Source organism: Aquarana catesbeiana, linkage group LG05 (genome assembly GCF_042186555.1).
Source record: "Aquarana catesbeiana isolate 2022-GZ linkage group LG05, ASM4218655v1, whole genome shotgun sequence".
Classification (NCBI taxonomy): domain Eukaryota; kingdom Metazoa; phylum Chordata; class Amphibia; order Anura; family Ranidae; genus Aquarana; species Aquarana catesbeiana.
This window is the reverse complement of record NC_133328.1, coordinates 594,693,191-594,711,196: the sequence shown is the minus strand read 5'-3', so window position 1 is coordinate 594,711,196 and position 18,006 is coordinate 594,693,191. Positions and strand designations below refer to the sequence as shown.

Sequence of the window (18,006 nt, the reverse complement as noted above, 5' to 3'; positions counted from 1 at the left end):
AAGTGTCATAGAAAGACAAGATACCTCGGCAAGCCTGCTGCATGGTAATCAAATGACATGCAGAGACAGTTCAATCTTGTGGGTCACTTATTTAAGAAATTATCCATTTCTCTGTTAATACATCTCAATCTTTTCAAAGCAGTTAGCTGCAAACAGCTTTAGTTTAGTTTCCAGCAAGCAGCATATGCGCTTGTGTTTGTACTGCTGGGAAAGTGAATCAGTTGTGGAATGACTAATCTGTTACTGTATATCTAACAGGGAAGTTGATATAAAGAAAACAGATTCCTTGTATTTACAGAATTTTGTATTTGTCAGTGGCAACATTGTTTGAGAGAAAAGGAGAAATTATAGTTATGTATAATTTGTAATATATTTCATTAAATGGGGTAGATTTGCTAAATGGGTTGAGAATGTTCACTTAGTAAAATGAATAAAGTGAAGTGTTCACTTCAATCTCCCAATCATTTTAAAGGCAAACTTCTGTTGCATTTTTATTCCCCTGCTTATGCCTGGGTAGTCAAGGTAAACATATATTCACTTTGATATGTGAAGATTATTGACTGGCCTTTAGAAAATCAACCCTAAAAGATTGAATGACTATACTTCACTATGTGTATATGCTAAGAGAAATTAAACAAGTAATTGTAGGATATGTTCATCTTTGTTTTGTCTTCTGCAGTTTGCACCATTTTATGAATTATTACACTTACAGCTTTTTAGTTTTTTTATTTCAACTTGGTATTACCGCTGTGATGGATGCCCATTACATCTAAAGGCCAGTTAATCCCAAAATAGATGTTTCAGTTATTAGTGGAGCACTGGGAGCTAAGTCAGTCTCAAATAGGGATGAGCTTCGAGTTCGAGCCGAACTCATGTTCGATTCGAACATTGGCTGTCCGCCCATTCGCCGAACAGCGAACAATTTGGGGTGTTTGCGGCAAATTCGAAAGCCACGGAACACCCTTTAAAAGTCTATGGGAGAAATCAAAAGTGCTAATTTTAAAGGCTTATATGCAAGTTATTGTCATAAAAAGTGTTTGGGGACCTGGGTCCTGCCCCAGGGGACAAGGATCAATGCAAAAAAAAGTTTTAAAAACAGACGTTTTTTCGGGAGCAGTGATTTTAATAATGCTTAAAGTGAAACAATAAAAGTGTAATATACCTTTAAATTTCATACCTGTGGGTGTCTATAGTATGCCTGTAAAGGGGCGCATGTTTCCCGTGTTTAGAACAGTCTGACAGCAAAATGACATTTCAAAGGAAAAAAGTAATTTAAAACTACTCACGGCTATTAATGAATTGCCGGTCCGACAATACACATAAAAGTTCATTGATAAAAACGGCATGGGAATTCCCCACAAGGGAACCCCGAACCAAAATTTAAAAAAAAATGACGTGGGGGTCCCCCTAAATTCCATACCAGCCCCTTCAGGTCTGGTATGGATATTAAGGGGAACCCCGGACAAAATTTAAAAAAAAAATGGCTTGGGGTCCCCCCAAAAATCCATACCAGACCCTTTTCCGAGCACACAACCTGGCAGGCTGCAGGAAAAGAGGGGGGACAAGAGAGCGCCCCCCACCTCCTGAACCAGACCAGGCCACATGCCCTCAACATTGGGAGGGCGCTTTGGGGTAGCCCCCCAAAACACCTTGTCCCCATGTTGATGGGAACAAGGGCCTCATCCCCACAACCCTTGCCCGGTGATTGTGGGGGTCTGCGGGTGGGGGGCTTATTGGAATCTGGAAGACCCCTTTAACAAGGGGACCCCCAGATCCCAGCCCCCCCCTTGTGTGAAATGGTAAGGGGGTACAAAAGTACCCCTACCATTTCACAAAAAACTGTCAAAAATTTTAAAAATGACAAGAGACAGTTTTTGACAATTCCTTTATTTAAATGCTTCTTCTTTCTTCTATCTGCTATCTTCTTTCTTCTATCTTCTATCTTCTATCTTCCTTTGGTTTCTTCCTCCATCTTCATCTTCTTCTGGTTCTTCTTCTTCAAGGCTCCCGCTGTGTGGCACTTCTCCTCTTCTGACGGTTCTTAAATAACGGGGTTCAATAAAGTATGGTTCAGGAGGGGGGGCACTCTCTCATCCCCCCTCTTTTCCTGCAGCCTACCAGGTTGCGTGCTCGGATAAGGGTCTGGTATGGATTTTTGGCGCGGAGTTCCCCTTAAAATCCATACCAGACCTGAAGGACCTGGTATAGATTTTGAGGGGGACCCCACGCCATTTTTTTTTTATTTTTTTGTCTGGGGTTCCCCTTGATATCCATACCAGACCTGAAGGGCCTGAAGAGGTTTTTACTCCCTCATGTGTTATACATGTTTAGAACACTATGTTTACCATTTCTCTCATCTCATCTTTGCACCATTCAAAGGATTATCAACTCCTTCATATTCAGGAGAAAAAGACCTTGTATTCACTCCTCCATTCTTTCTGCACCAAGAAAGTCTTTAGGTGTCGGAGCACCTAATATCAAAATATACTATAAAGCATCTATCCTAGCACAGGCTAAACAGCTCTGGTCCCCCTCCTCTTGTACTGCCTGGAAACAAATTGAGACCCATGTACTGGGTTCAGATCCTAAACGTCTATTAAGCCTCTACGTCCTGGGTCAGCATCACGATATACGTACTATGGAAACTTAATAGCCACATCCAGAGTTTGGAACTCATTTATGCAACCTACTCCCTAATAGGGATGAGCTTTGAGAGTTCAACTCGAACATTGGCTGTTTGCCCATTCACCGAACAGCAATTTGGGGTGTTCGCGGCAAATTCGAACACCCTTTAAAAATCTATGGGAGAAATCAAAAGTGCTAATTTTAAAGGCTTATATGCAAGTTATTGTCATAAAAAGTGTTTAGGGACCTGGGTCCTGCCCCAGGGGATATGCATCAATGCAAAAAAAGTTTTAAACACGGCCGTTTTTTTAGGAGCAATGATTTTAATAATGCTTAAAGTGAAACAATAAAAGTGAAATATTCCTTTAAATTTCGTACCTGGGGGGTTACTATAGTACACCTGTAAAGTGGCGCATTTTTCCCGTGTTTAGAATAGTCCCTGCACAAAATGACATTTCTAAAGGAAAAAAAGCCATTTAAAAGTACTTGCGGCTATAATGTATTGTCAGTCCCGGCAATACAGATAAAATAAGTCATTGAAAAAAACAGCATGGGATCCCCCCAGTCCATTACCAGGCCCTTTGGGTCTGCTATGAATATTAAGGGGAAACCCCGAACCAAAATAAAAAAAAAAATTGTGTGGGGGTCCCATCAAGTTCCATACTAGGCCATTCAGGTCTTGTATGAATTTTAAGGGGAACCCCATGCCAAAATTAAAAAAAAAGGGGTGGGAGTCCCCCAAAAAATCCATACCAGACCCTTATCCTAGCACGCAACCTGGCAGGCCACAGGAAAAGAGGGGGGATGAGAGAGTGCCCCCCCTCCAGAACCGTCCCAGGCCACATGCCCTCAACATGGGGAGGGTGCTTTGCCTCATCCCCACAACCCTTGCCCGGTGGTTGTGGGGGTCTGTGGGCGGGGGGCTTATCGGGATCTGGAAGCCCCCTTTAACAAGGGGACCCCCAAATCCCAGCCTCCTCCCGTGTGAAATGGTAACGGGGTACAAATGTACCCCTACCATTTCACAAAAAAAGTGTCAAAATGGTACAAATGACAAGACACAGCTTGGGACAAGTCCCTTATTAAAAAATAAAATAATAAAAATGTCCCACGAAGTCCATTCATCTTCTTTTGTGCTGCTGACGGACTGAAAAAGAAAGAAAAACAAAGGCGCGACCAACCCGTCATGGGAGGCAACCACCGTATGACTTCGCTTTGACAGTTCTTTTATAACTGAGGGTGGGGTCACACAGTGACATTCCTGGGTAACCCTGCCCCCTCTGATGCACAGGGACTTCCCTATGGCTTTCCTGGGGCATCAAAGGGGGGCAGGGCCACCCAGTTATGCAAATGGGTGGCCCAGCCCCCTCTGAGGATCTGGTATGGATTTTGAGGGGGTTTAAGGTTTTTTTTTTTTAATTTTGGCTTGGGGTTCCCCTTAAGATCCATAAGAGACCTGAAGGGCCTGGTATGGAATTTGGGGGGACCCCATGCAATTTTTTTTTAATTTTGGTTCGGGGTTCCCCTTAAAATTCATTCCAGACCCAAAGGGTCTGGTAATGGACTGAGGGGGATCCCATGCCATTTTTTTCAATGAATTATTTTATCTGTATTGCAGGTACCGACAATTTATTATAGCCGTGAGTACTTTTAAATGACTTTTTTTTGTTTAGAAATGTCATTTTGTGCAGGGACTTTTCTAAACACGGGAAAAATCCGCCACTTTACAAGCATACTATAGACACCCCCCAGGTATGAAATTTAAAGGAATATTTCACTTTTATTGTTTCACTTTAAGCATTATTAAAATAACTGCTCCCGAAAAAAATGGCTTTTTATGACAAAAAAACACTTTTTATGACAATACCATGCATATAAGCCTTTAATTAGCACTTTTGATTTCTCCCATAGACTTTTAAAGGGTGTTTCGTGGCTTTCGAATTTGCTGCAAACACCCCAAATTGTTCGCTATTCGGCGAACAGGCACACACCCGATGTTCGAGTCGAACTTACTTTCAACTCGAACATCAGGCTCATCCCTACTCGTTATACATGCTGTTGATATTGCATGAACTTATCTTATTATTTGCTTTGTCATTTTTCAAAATTTCAATAAAGAAATAAAATATAAAAGAGGCCACTGCCATCAGGGAATACCATTTCCATGAAGGGGTATACTTAGTCAGCATCACACCATCTCTGCCAGGTTGCTTTCTTCCTTTACTGCATCCTGGTGCCATCTCATTCCCAGGAAATGGACACACATGCACCTGGCCATCAAAATGATGTAAAAGAAAATGTGATTCATCAAACCAGGCCACTGTTTCCATTGCTCCATGGTCCAGTTCTGATGCTCTTGTGCCCATTGTGTGCTTTTGGCTGTGGACAGGGGTCAGCATGGGCTACGCAGCCTCATGCACAGCAAACTGTGATGCCCATTTTTTCTGCTTTCAACACATCAACCTCAGGTATAACATGCTTACTTGCTTCCTAATGTAGCCCACTGACTTGTAGATGCCAATGTAACAATATAATCAATGTCAGATGTTGTTATGGCTCATCGGGGGATGTATAGCTAAAACTTTCTTTTTGTTGTTTAATTCTGGATAGAGTGGGGAAGGGCTAAAACGTGTGAGTTTGTTTTTTGCTGTCTGTGTCCTGTCAGGGAGGTGTCCTCTCACTTCCTGTCTTGGAGATGTAATAGGAAGTGAAAAGAAATCTTCTGAAAGTGAGGGAAATGTTCTATCTTAGACAGTTGTCACCAGAACATTTTTCCTTGTTGAAAGTTTTCCCCTTATCTCTTGCATTTATGATAGCTCTAAAACTTAGGATGTCCCTCCGTTTTTTCTTTGGGTGATGAGGGGTATCAGAACAAATAGAGGGCTGAATCTCCCCAGCAGGAACACAAACAGAAATGAAAACTTCACAAGGCATCTAATGCTTCCCTATCCAAGACTAGGAAAAACAAAAATGTTGAAAGTTTTTACTAGGGATGCGCCAAACACCCCTTGTTCAGTTTGCAACAGAACTCCCAAACAGGGGAAATGTTCTAACCTGAATGGCGAACCCCATTGAAGCCTATGGGAGCTGAACAGGAAAAATCAAAAGTTCCTATTTTGAAGGCTTATATGCAAGTAATTGGCCATAAAAGGGGTATGGGGGTCTGGGTACTGCCCTGGGGGACATGTATCAATACCTTTTTTTTAAACAATTGTTTTTTCAGGAGCAGTGATTTTAATTATACTTAAAGTGCAACAATAAAAATGAAAACTACCTTTAAATATAGTGCATGGGGGCATAATTTTAATGTGCCTGTAAAGTGGCACATTTGTAGCATGCATAAAACATGCTGCAGCAAAAATTACATTTCTAAAAAAAAAAAACAAGTAAAATCACATTTAAAATGACTTGCAGTTACAATTGCCAACACCTGGCTATTGAAAAAATAAAGAAAAAAAATGGCGTGGGGTCCCCCCAAAAACTCTTATCCGGGCATGCAGCCTGGCAGGTCAGGAAAGGGGGGGACAAGTGCCCTCCCCTCTGAACTATACCAGGCCACATGCCCTCAACATGGAGGGTGTGGGTGCTTTGGGCCCACCCCAAAGCACCTTGTCTCCATGTTGATGGGGACAAGGACCACATCCCAACAACTGTGCCTGGGGGTTGTGGGGGTCTGCGGGTGGGGCGCTTATCAGAATCTGGAAGCCCCCTTTAACAAGGGGGCCCCCAGATCCTGCACCCTATGTGAATGGGTAACAGGTACATATTACCCCTATCCATTCACCAAAAAAGTGTAAAAAATTATTAAATACAATAGAAAGTTTTTGACAATTCCTTTATTAAAAAAAAATAATGCCCTTCTATGTAAATCCATTGTCAATCACACCGCCCACTGATCCAAAAAATCAAAACATCTCTAATGTTCCACCTCCTGGGAGGCCTGCCGCTGATTCTGCGCTTTGACATTTCTAATATAGGTAAGGGGCAGTGCCACCTGGCCACATCACCTGGTAGTACTGCCCCTTTCTGGCATCACAGACTGGTGCATGCTGGGCATGTGACATCACAGGTGGTGGAACCATCAGGTGACATGGCCAGGTGGTCCCACCCCTTACCTATATATATCCCAGGAGACGGGAACATTTGTAATTTTTTTTTCAGGTCTGAGGGTGGCGTGATTCACAATGGAATTTATATCGAGAGACACCAGTTTTTTCTTTTTTAATGAAGGCATTGTCAAAAACTAGTCTCTTATGTTTATTACTTTTTGACACATTTTTGTGAAAAGATAGGGGTACTATGTACCCGAGTGGGGGGGTGGGATCAGGGGGGCCCCCTTATTAAAGGGGGCTTCCAGTTTCCGAAAAGCCCCCAGTGCACAGAGCGTAAGGGGTGACCCCGCCCCTCTCTGACATCACGGGGAATGCCACAGGGAAGTCCCCGTCAAGTCCCCGTGCATCAGAGAGGGGCGGGGTCACCCCGTGGCCCCGCCCCCCGTTATTTAAGAACCATCAGAAGAGGAGAAGCGTCACACAGTGGGAGTCTCCCATCATGGTGGATGCGGAGCGGCCTGAGAAGAAGAAGGGAAGAAGATGCCGCGGAGGAAGATGCCGGACGAGAACACCGGAGGAAGAACCAGAAGAACCAGAAGAAGAAGAAGATGGAGGAAGAAACCGAAGGAAGGTAGAAGAAAGAAGATAGAAGAAAGAAGAAGCATTTAAATAAAGAAATTGTCAAAAACTGTCTCTTGTCATGTTTAACATTTTTGACAGTTTTTTGTGAAATGGTAGGGGTACTTTTGTACCCCCTTACCATTTCACACAGGGGGGGAGGGCCGGGATCTGGGGGTCCCCTTGTTAAAGGGGTCTTCCAGATTCTGATAAGCCCCCACCCGCAGACCCCCACAACCACCGGACAAGGGTTGTGGGGATGAGGCCCTTGTCCCCATCAACATGGGGACAAGGTGCTTTGGGGGCTACCCCAAAGCACCCTCCCAATGTTGAGGGCATGTGGCTTGTACGGTTCAGGTGGGGGGCCGCTCTCTTGTCCCCCCTCTTTTCCTGCGGCCTGCCAGGTTGTGTGCTCGGATTAGGGTCTGGTATGGATTTTGAGGGAGACCCCACGCCATTTTTTTTTTTACATTTTGGCTGGGGTTCCCCTTAATATCCATACCAGACCTGAAGGGCCTGGTATGGAATTTAGGGGGACCCCCACGTCATTTTTTTAATGTTGGTTCGTGGTTCCCCTGTGGGGAATTCCCATGCTGTTTTTATCAATGAACTTTTATGTGTATTGTCGGACCGGCAATTCATTAATAGCCGCGAGTAGTTTTAAATGACTTTTTTTCCTTTAAAATGTCATTTTGCGGTCAGATTGTTCTAAACACGGGAAACATGCGCCCCTTTACAGGCATACTATAGACACCCCAGGTACGAAATTTAAAGGAATATTACACTTTTATTGTTTCACTTTAAGCATTATTAAAATCACTGCTCTCGAAAAAACGGCCGTTTTTAAAACTTTTTTTGCATTGATCCATGTCCTCTGGGGCAGGACCCAGGTCCCCAAACACTTTTTATGACAATACCATGCATATAAGCCTTTAAAATTAGCACTTTTGATTTCTCCCATAGACTTTTAAAGGGTGTTCTGCCACTTTCGAATTTGCCGCGAAGACCACAAATTGTTCGCTGTTCTGTGAATTGGCGAACAGCCGATGTTCGAATCGAACATGAGTTCAATTTGAACTAGAAGCTCATCCCTATTAAGCAGTGTTACTGGGTGCATAATGCTGATTGATGTGTATTACCAGCAGTATATCAGATAGGGAAGTAGGAGGTGCTTTAGGGATTTAAAGTCAGGAGAGGCAGTCCATATTTATGCTTCTCGAGTCCATGAGTCATGGTTCCCAGTCATTGTAGAAATTTGAGGTGGAGCGTTTAGCTTTGGAGAAGAAGTACTCCATTTTGAGTTGGTTGTTTAAGGTTGTAATTACGTCTTGGAGAGATGGAGGCTGAGGAGATTTCCATTTTCTGGCTATTGCTAATTGTGCAGCAATGAGGATGTGCATGGCCACGGTTTGGAATTTACTAGGCCGCATAGGAATTGCCAGGCCAAGTAGAAAATCTACTGAGGATAAGTTAGCTGTCATGTGGGTGATTGAGCGGAGGAGAGTTCACATTTGAGTCCAGTTTTGTAGAGCTGGGCATTTCCACCAAATGTGGAGCAGAGTGCCCGGAAGACCACAGTTTCTCCAGCACAAGTGAGAGTTTTTGGGGTGAATCTTAACAACTAACTTAAAAAGTTTTTGTAGTGGCTCCCAATGTGTGGTACAATGAGAGAGTCTTTATAGAGGTGATAATGCTTTGTACCATTGGTCCAATGAAGGGACTGAGGTTATGTGCGTTGACCAGAATGATATTTGTTTCTGGATGGCTGTGAAAGGAGATCATAGATGTATGAGATACCTTTCAGTAGTTTGTTGGAAGAATCACAGAATTTGAGCAGGGGGTACAAGATGTTGTCTTGTCTTGTGTAGTTTTTGTAGAAAGGCCATATGTGGTTTGGAGACTTGCAAAGGACAGTAAGCCTGCTGAGTCAAAGAGGTTTCCTATAGTGTAGATACCCGCATTCAAACATGGTGGTAGTTGTGTATCTGGGGTGATGAGTAAGGATGAGCCGAACACCCCCCGGTTCGGGTTGCACCAGAACATCCGAACAGACCAAAAAATTTGGCAAGAACACACGAACACTGTTAAAGTCTATGGGACACAAACATGAAAAATCAAAAGTGCTCATTTTAAAGGCTTATATGCAAGTTATTGTCATAAAAAGTGTTTGGGGTCCTGCCCCAGGGGACATATATCAATGCAAAAAAAATTTTAAAAACAGCCATTTTTTGGGAGCAGTGATATTTTAATGCTTAAAGTGAAACAATAAAAATGAAATATTCCTTTACATTTCGTGCCTGGGGGGTGTCCTTAGTATGCCTATGGTGCAGTTTTCCCGTGTTTAGAACAGTACCGCAGCAAAATGACATTTCTAAACTAAAACAGTAATTTAAGACTATTCGCGGCTGTAATGAATTGTCGGGTCTCGGCAATATAGCTAAAACTCATTGAAAAAAACGGCATGGGGTCCCCCCCAGTCCATTACCAGGCTCTTTGGGTCTGGTATGAATATTAAGGGGAACCCCGGACCAAAAAAAAATGCGTGGGGGGTTCCCCCAAAATCCATACTAGACCCTTCAGGCCTGGTATGGATTTGAAGGGGAACCCTGTGCCAATTTTTTTTTTAAAATGGCGTGGGGTCCCCCCAAAATCCATACCAGACCCTTATCCGAGCATGCAACCTGGCAGGCTGCAGGAAAAGAGGGGGGGATGAGAGAGCACCCCCCTCCTGAACCGTACCAGGCCACACTGCCCTCAACATGGGGAGGGTGCTTTGGGGTCTGACCCCAAAGCACCTTGCCCACATGTTGATGGGGACAAGGGCCTCATCCCCACAACCCTTGCCCAGTGGTTGTGGGGGTCTGCGGGCGGGGGGCTTATTGGACTCTGGAAGCTCCCTTTAAGCCAGTAAAGTGGAGGTCCCCTGAAAAAAAAAATTGAATAAAAAAATACCTAAAAAAATGAAGGAAAAAAAAAATACATTTTAACTTACATGAAATGGCTGTTGCTAGGCAGTCTTCCTAATCTGCCTCTTCCTACACCGTGGTGATCTTCAGTCTCCTGCTCCCTGTGTTGTCTTCTGGGGAATGGGGCGCGGTGTGTTATGGGAACTGTGTGTGTTCCACAACACATCGCGTCCCATTCACAAAGCGCCGTGCCGCTCACACATGCGCAGTAGGAAACTGGCAGTGAAGCCGCAAGGCTCCACTGCCTGTTTCCCTTACTTAGGATGGCGGTGCCTGACCCGAGAGCCCAGGGACGGGTGGGCCTCGGGCGGCCGACATCATGGGCACCCATGACAGGTAAGTCTACTTATTTAAAGTCAGTAGCTACAGTGTTTGTAGCTGCTGACTTTTAAAAAAAATTATCCTGGCTGGAATCCCGCTTTAAGTGGTTAACTATCCAATCACATGAAAAGCAAATTCTTGCTTATTATTTTCATCTGCACACAATAGATCATCCCAAGTGAATGCATCTACCGTTTTCTAAATGAGGATTTGCAACTCTTTCAATAAATCTGCCCATGGTATACTTTTTTTCTCTAAAGGTCCACCAACTAAATATCAGAAACACACATAAGAGTCTTCCATGACTGTTACAGCTAATGTTTATTTTTGACAATGCACTAAGTTTTCACTAGGGCTGTAAACAATTTCACACTGAAAGGTTAATTTAACACATTAAAATAAAATTATACTGATTGTGGCATTCACTTCATCTACTGAGAATAACAAAAAATGAATGTTCATTGTGATCTGAAGGTAATAAAAGCACACTCTCTGAACCATATAATTAGAAACATATTAACTAATTATTAAAGCTTAATTTTTTATAAGAAAGGGGAAATAGCATTCTCAATTTCAGTTGTCCTTAAGGAATAATCACAGTGAATATATGTTAAGTATATATAATGTATATGTATATATACACATATACATTGTATTTCTTTATAGATTCATGCTCTTCTTCTATTCTGAATAGATTAAAACAATATATTATTTTTATAGTAATTGTTTGCAATAAAGTCTGTTTAATATAAAGTATATATTAGTACATTACGCCATAAATGTGTATTATAAGTGTATTTTTCTGTTACAGTAAAAACATGTGGATCAAACCTTCAAGGTCCAAGTGGCTCATTCACGTCACCAAATTTTCCATATCAATATGACAGCAATGCCCAATGTGTCTGGGTCGTTACAGCTGAAAACCCTAACAAGGCAAGTATAACTTAATTATTTTGAATACATGTGTTCTTTATTCTTATTGTAAAACAATCTGAAATATTTTGTTGACCATACCAAATAAAAGGTTAGAGGTTACTGTGCAATCTTAGAGCTTGTTTACACTAGTTTTGCTCTCTGAAGAGTGATCTGAATGCAGATCGCTGTTCAGAGAGCATTTAGCAGCCTGCTTTAACCCCTTAAACCTCAAATTAGCACCCCACAACCACATGCATTGCAGGTGGTTGAGGGAAGATTGCAGAGCAGCCCTATTCACTTATGCAAAGAACAAGGCTGCCTATAATTATCTTTTATTATCATGGTTAACTTTATAATAATAATAAACTTTAATTTATATATCGCCTTTAAAGGTAGTTTCTCAAAGCACTTTACAAAGAAAACACAAAAATACACACGATAAAACAAAGGAAAAAGGGACAATGAAGTGAAAGCTTGTCTAAAGAAAAAAGTTTTTAGATTTGATTTGAATGAGCTTAGAGAAGATGACTCTCTGATGCTCTTTGGAAGTGAATCCCAGAGTTTTGAAGCATAGCAGGAGAAGACCAGAGTTTGAGGAGCGGAGGTTACCACGTGGGGAGTAAGCTGATAAAAGTTCAGACAGATAATGGGTGCCAAACCATAAAGAGTCTTATAGGTGAGCAAGAGAATCTTAAAGTCTATGTGAAACCTGACAGGTAGCCAGTAGAAGGACTCCATGATAGGGATAATATGTACCAGACCTAGTCAGGATTCTGGTTGCAGAATTTTGAACATATTGTAGTCGATTTATAGTAGATTTAGAAATTTTTAAAAATTACAATGAGTTTCCACCACTCAAGTCTAAAAAAACAGCATACCAACCTTAAATCCTAATGGATAGAGGGTTATGCGCTTGTCCCACACCATTTTGATTCCAGTCTATACACTCTTCAGCATGTGGGAGGGTGCATTGACAAAAACAAAGGGTAATAGCTTTTAAAGCACAGTGTTCAATTGCAAATTTTTTCTAAAATCTCCCTTTTGCACGTTAGATGCGCTGGAAGAAAGAGGTCTGCAGAAAAGAGCTTTTATATAAAATAGGAAAATATGTAAAATAGATAAAATAAAAACATAAGAGAACAGATAAAATAATGTACGTGTTTTATGATTTTATCAGTCTGCATTTCAGCTTTTACTTTTCACTGAGTAAGGTTAAGAGGAGATTGCAATTGTATCTTTCCTTGTTTTGTTTGTATGCTATTTGTTTAATGACACTTTATATTTTATTTATTTATATATTTGCTGTCTCTAAAAAAGCAAAATAAACTAATGAGGTTAATATGTGGCCATTTTTTGCAGAAAAACAGGTCTATAATAGTTGAAAGCAGCTTCCATAATGAAAGCAGCTTCCACAATCCTTAAAAGCCAATTACATTCTTAGAAACAACAAAAAAAGCTTTCTCATTGACTACAATACCTTTAACATAGCCTTTAACCAATATAGTTGAATTTCACTGAAATCTCACTATTTTTTATGAGCAAGAGTAAAAATCCTCCATTTCACTCATCCCTACTAATCAGACTCTAGTCCTCCAAGTAATGTGAGGCTGTAAGAAAATAAGGTATTTAAATGCTACAACATTTTCATTTGAAATATCCTTTTACTATTATTGCATAAGATGTGCCACAATCATAATGACCAATCAAATGTAACAATTTGTGAGGATGTTATAGAAAGCAAATGTTCTGTAGGGTGTTACATTTCTCTTGAACTCTTCAGACCATGATATCAGAACATACATGAATGGCTATGCATAAGTTTTGCGATTCGTCTAAGCTGTTAAAGACCTGGACTAGGACAAATAAAAGACTTTCTGCCAGAAGAATTTCTTCACTACATTGCTCTCAGCATTTTATTTGATATTAAAGCAGGTATTAAAAACTGTTCATTAAATTGCCTACAGAGCCTTGCAGTGAGGTTGAAATTAAACATGACTTTTACAATATTGTTCAAATTCTTAATGTTCTTGGTGCAATTGATTGCACTCGTGTATCATTAGTGCTTTCTTTCAGGCATTAAGCTATGTTTAAGAACATGAAATTGGTCATTTCCACCATCTGCTTGTCACAAACTCCCAAAACGACTTAAAGCTGCTTTTGTGATGTACTTTTTTTTGGTAAAATAATGTTCCTATTTTTTTTTTCTGTGAGGCAATTTAGCATGAACTATGTAAGTTCTCTTCCTTGTGCTGAAGTTGGGTATGCAAAAAAAGATAACTTACAGTAAAATATTATTTTTGAAAGTAGTGTAAACACTATGAGATACAACTGAAAGCTGGATAATGCAAAAGAGGGTCTGATATCTTATAAACTACCCAGGGGGGTGGGGAGGGAAACATTATAAATATAATAATGACCATTGAACCTGTATACGGTAGAACAGTGGTCCCCAACCTCCCCGGTACCAGAGAACGGCTGTGCGAGAGTCAACACCCCCATTGACTGGGGGGGCTGAAGACTGTAGTAGTAGATATATGAAATACTACTGACTGACTGCTCAAGGCTATCTTCTTGCCTAGGCTGGAAACCCAAAACCTTCAAAAGAGAGAGGGGAAAGAAAGGGGGACCAGGCAGCAGTATAGTGTAGTAGTTAGTTTTACTGTGAAATAAACAATTAAAAATACACTTACAAGCACTCTGTGAACAAAGGCATGTTACTGTAGAGAAGATATGCAGGATCCAAGGTCTGGAGTGATGGATGGATGGGATGGTGAACTGCTGCAGGCAGGATTCCTACAGGATGTGCAGGAACCAGGGTCAGAGGAACTGGATGAATGGGATGGGTGAACTTGTGCAGGTAGGTTCCCACATTGGAGCTGGTGTAAAGATTGCTGGAGTCGCCGCAGACTTCCCTCTCGTAGCACCATCGAGAAGAACTGTGGTTCTTCTTGACGGAGGGTGGACGGAGGGTGTAGTTCAAGATGTGCTGACTCGCACCACTATGGCACCAGTCCACGGCCCAGGGGTTGGAGACCCCTGCTTTAGATGATGCATGCATTTAAACTTTAAACATAAATACACCCCAAAATTGGTATTTTTAGTTAATGGTGATAAAACAACCAGTTTCTTGTATCTCTTTAGATTATATTGGTTAACTCTCTCTGCATTTGGATTTTTGGCTCTTTACATCTGCTGTGGCCATTATTATGGGTCTCGATGTTTCTTTTGGATGCCTTTATAACATTTTTATCAGAGACAATGAAACAAGAAAAACTTGGAACATGCGGAGGTGGTTGGGAACATCAAAAATTCTCAGGTTGCCAAAAAGATTTTGGAAATATGACAGGCAGATGATGCTGCTGGAGTATCAAAGATATTGAAGAGGCCAGGGGCTGACTATTTATACAATATGTAGGTGTAAAATTAAAATGTCACTTTTGGGTGCACTGACTCCTTAACAAAACTAAATAAATAATTTCACTTACTCATTTTCAGGTCTGCTATGATTTTCAGATCATGATATGCAACATTTGACATTTGTTAAAGTTTCCCTTTAAATCCTGTTTTTTCCCCAGCACATGACTGAGTAATTAAATTAGGCATAGCTTTTCTTTGTTCACTAAAGCTTCCCTATTGATAAAAAAAGAAAAAAAAGTTTATATATATAATGTGCCCCCTGCAAAGAAGATAATTCTCATTTCTGTGATTGGCCATACCCCCACCGCTGCTTGAAAAATCATCCTGAATCAGACACTTCCTGGAGTGTCCGATTCCTAGTCCCCCACCATGCATTATTGTTCTTTCTGCTACCTCCTACTGTATTTGTGTTCTGCAGCACTGAGTCCCTGAAGTGTCAGAATCTAAGGATTCTTCAAGTGGTGGCTTCACTGAAAGACAACAGTGATGCTTGGAAAATGTGCCTTATCTTTTTTCAGGGAGCACATTATTAAGCATTTATAGTTTGGTGATAGTTTCACTCTAGGCTGAGTAAATATTTTCTAATTCTTTAGTAGATCAAGCCCAATCCTGGTGTCAGGATATTTGAAATTGTTCCAGAGTAGGGATGAGCTTTGAGTTCGAGTCAAACTCATGTTCGACTCGAACATTGGCTGTTCGCCCGTTTGCCGAACAGCGAACAATTTGGGGTGTTCGCAGCAAATTCGAAAGCCACAGAACACAATTTAAAAGTCTATGGGAGAAATCAAAAGTGCTAATTTTAAAGGCTTATATGCAAGTTATTGTCAGAAAAAGTGTTTGGGGACCTGGGTCCTGCCCCAGGGGACAAGGATCAATGCAAAAAAAGATTTAAAAACGGACGTGTTTTCGGGAGCAGTGATTTTAATAATGCTTAAAGTGAAAAAATAAAAGTGTAATATTCCTTTAAATTTCATACCTGGGGGGTGTCTATAGTATGCCTGTAAAGGGGCACATGTTTCCCGTGTTTAGAACAGTCAGACAGCAAAATGACATTTCAAAGGTAAAAAAGTAATTTAAAACTACTCGCGGCTATTAATGAATTGCCGGTCCGACAATACACATAAAAGTTCATTGATAAAAATGGCATGGGAATTCCCCACAGGGGAACCCCGAACCAAAATTTAAAAAAAAAATGACGTGGGGATCCCCCTAAATTCCATACCAGGCCCTTCAGGTCTGGTATGGATATTAAGGGGAACCCCGGCCAAATTTTTTTTTAAAAATGGCGTGGGGTCCCCCTCAAAATCTATACCAGACCCTCCAGGTCTGTTATGGATTTTAAGGGGAACCCCGTGCCAAAATAAAAAAAATGGCGTGGGGTCCCCCCCAAATATCCATACCAGACCCTTATCCGAGCACGCAACCTGGCAGGCCGCAGGAAAAGAGGGGGGATGAGAGAGTGCCCCCCTCCTGAATCATACCAGGCCACATGCCCTCAACATTGGGGGTAGCCCCCCAAAACACCTTGTCCCCATGTAGATGGGGACAAGGGCCTCATCCCCACAACCCTTGCCCAGTGGTTGTGGGGGTCTGCGGGCGGGGGCTTATCAGAATCTCAAAGCCCCCTTTAACAAGGGGACCCCCAGATCCCGGCCCTCCCCCCTGTGTTAAATGGTAAGGGTACCCCTACCATTTCTCAGAAAAACTGTCAAAAATGTTAAAAATGACAAGAGACGGTTTTTGACAATTCCTTTATTTAAATGCTTCTTCTTTTTTCTATCTTCTATCTTCTTTCTTCTATCTTCTATCTTCCTTCAGTTTCTTCCTCCATCTTCTTCTTCTTCTGGTTCTTCTGGTTCTTCTTCCGGTGTTCTCGATCCTGCATCTTCATCCGCGGTGTCTTCTTCCCTTCTTCTCCTCTGGCTACTCCGCATCCATGATGGCATGGAGGGAGGCTCCCACTGTGTGACGCTTCTCCTTTTCTGACGGTTCTTAAATAATGGAGGGCGGGGCCACCCGGTGATCCCACCCCCCTCTGACGCATGGCGACTTGACGGGGACTTGACGGGGACTTCCCTGTGGCATTCCCCGTGACATCAGAGGGGGCAGAGTCACCCGTTACGTAACCCCGCCCCTTCTGACGTCACAGGGAATGCCACAGGGAAGTCCCGTCAAGTCCCCGTGCATCAGAGGGGGGCGGGGGTCACCGGGTGGCCCTGCCCCCCCGTTATTTAAGAACCGTCAGTAGAGGAGAATCGCCACACAGCAGGAGCCTCCCTCCATGCCATCATGGATGCGGAGCGGCCCGAGGAGAAGAAGGGAAGAAGATGGCGCGGATGAAGATGCAGGACAAGAACACCGGAGGAAGAACCAGAAGAAGAAGAAGATGAAGGAAGAAACTGAAGGAAGATAGAAGATAGAAGATAGAAGATAGAAGAAAGAAGAAGCATTTAAATAAAGGAATTGTCAAATACTGTCTCTTGTCATTTTTAACATTTTGGACAGTTTTTGTTGTGACATGGTAGGGGTATTTTTGTACCCCCTTACCATTTCACACAGGGGGGAGGGCCGGAATCTGGGGGTCCCCTTATTAAAGGGGGCTTCCAGATTCCGATAAGCCCCCCGCCTGCAGACCCCCACAACCACTGGGCAAGGGTTGTGGGGATGAGGCCCTTGTCCCCATCAACATGAGGACAAGGTGTTTTGGGGGGCTACCTCAAAGCACCCTCCCAATGTTGAGGGCATGTGGCCTGGTACAGTTCAGGAGGGGGGTGCTCTCTCGTCCCCCCCTCTTTTCCTGTGGCCTGCCTGGTTACGTGCTCGGATAAGGGTCTGGTATGGATTTTTGGGGGGACCCCACGCCATTTTTTTTTAAATTATGGTGCGGGCTTCCCCTTAAAATCCATACCAGACCTGAAGGGTCTGGTATAGATTTTGAGGGGGACCCCCACGCCATTTTTAAAAAAAAAATTGGCCGGGGTTCCCCTTAATATCCATACCAGACCTGAAGGGCCTGGTATGGAATTTAGGGGGACCCCCACGTCATTTTTTTTTTAAATTTTGGTTCGGGGTTCCCCTGTGGGGAATTCCCA

At 42.4% G+C, this 18,006-nt stretch overlaps 1 protein-coding gene across 1 annotated transcript in view; it reads left to right on the top strand.

Annotated features, from left to right (window-relative positions):
* CSMD3 (CUB and Sushi multiple domains 3) overlaps nucleotides 1–18,006 on the top strand; it is a 1,635,173-nt gene that overhangs the window by 807,355 nt on the left and 809,812 nt on the right. The window contains exon 11 of the mRNA XM_073632169.1: nucleotides 11,394–11,515. Within this exon, the coding sequence (XP_073488270.1) occupies nucleotides 11,394–11,515 (122 nt within the window). The remainder of the gene's footprint in view (nucleotides 1–11,393; nucleotides 11,516–18,006) is intronic.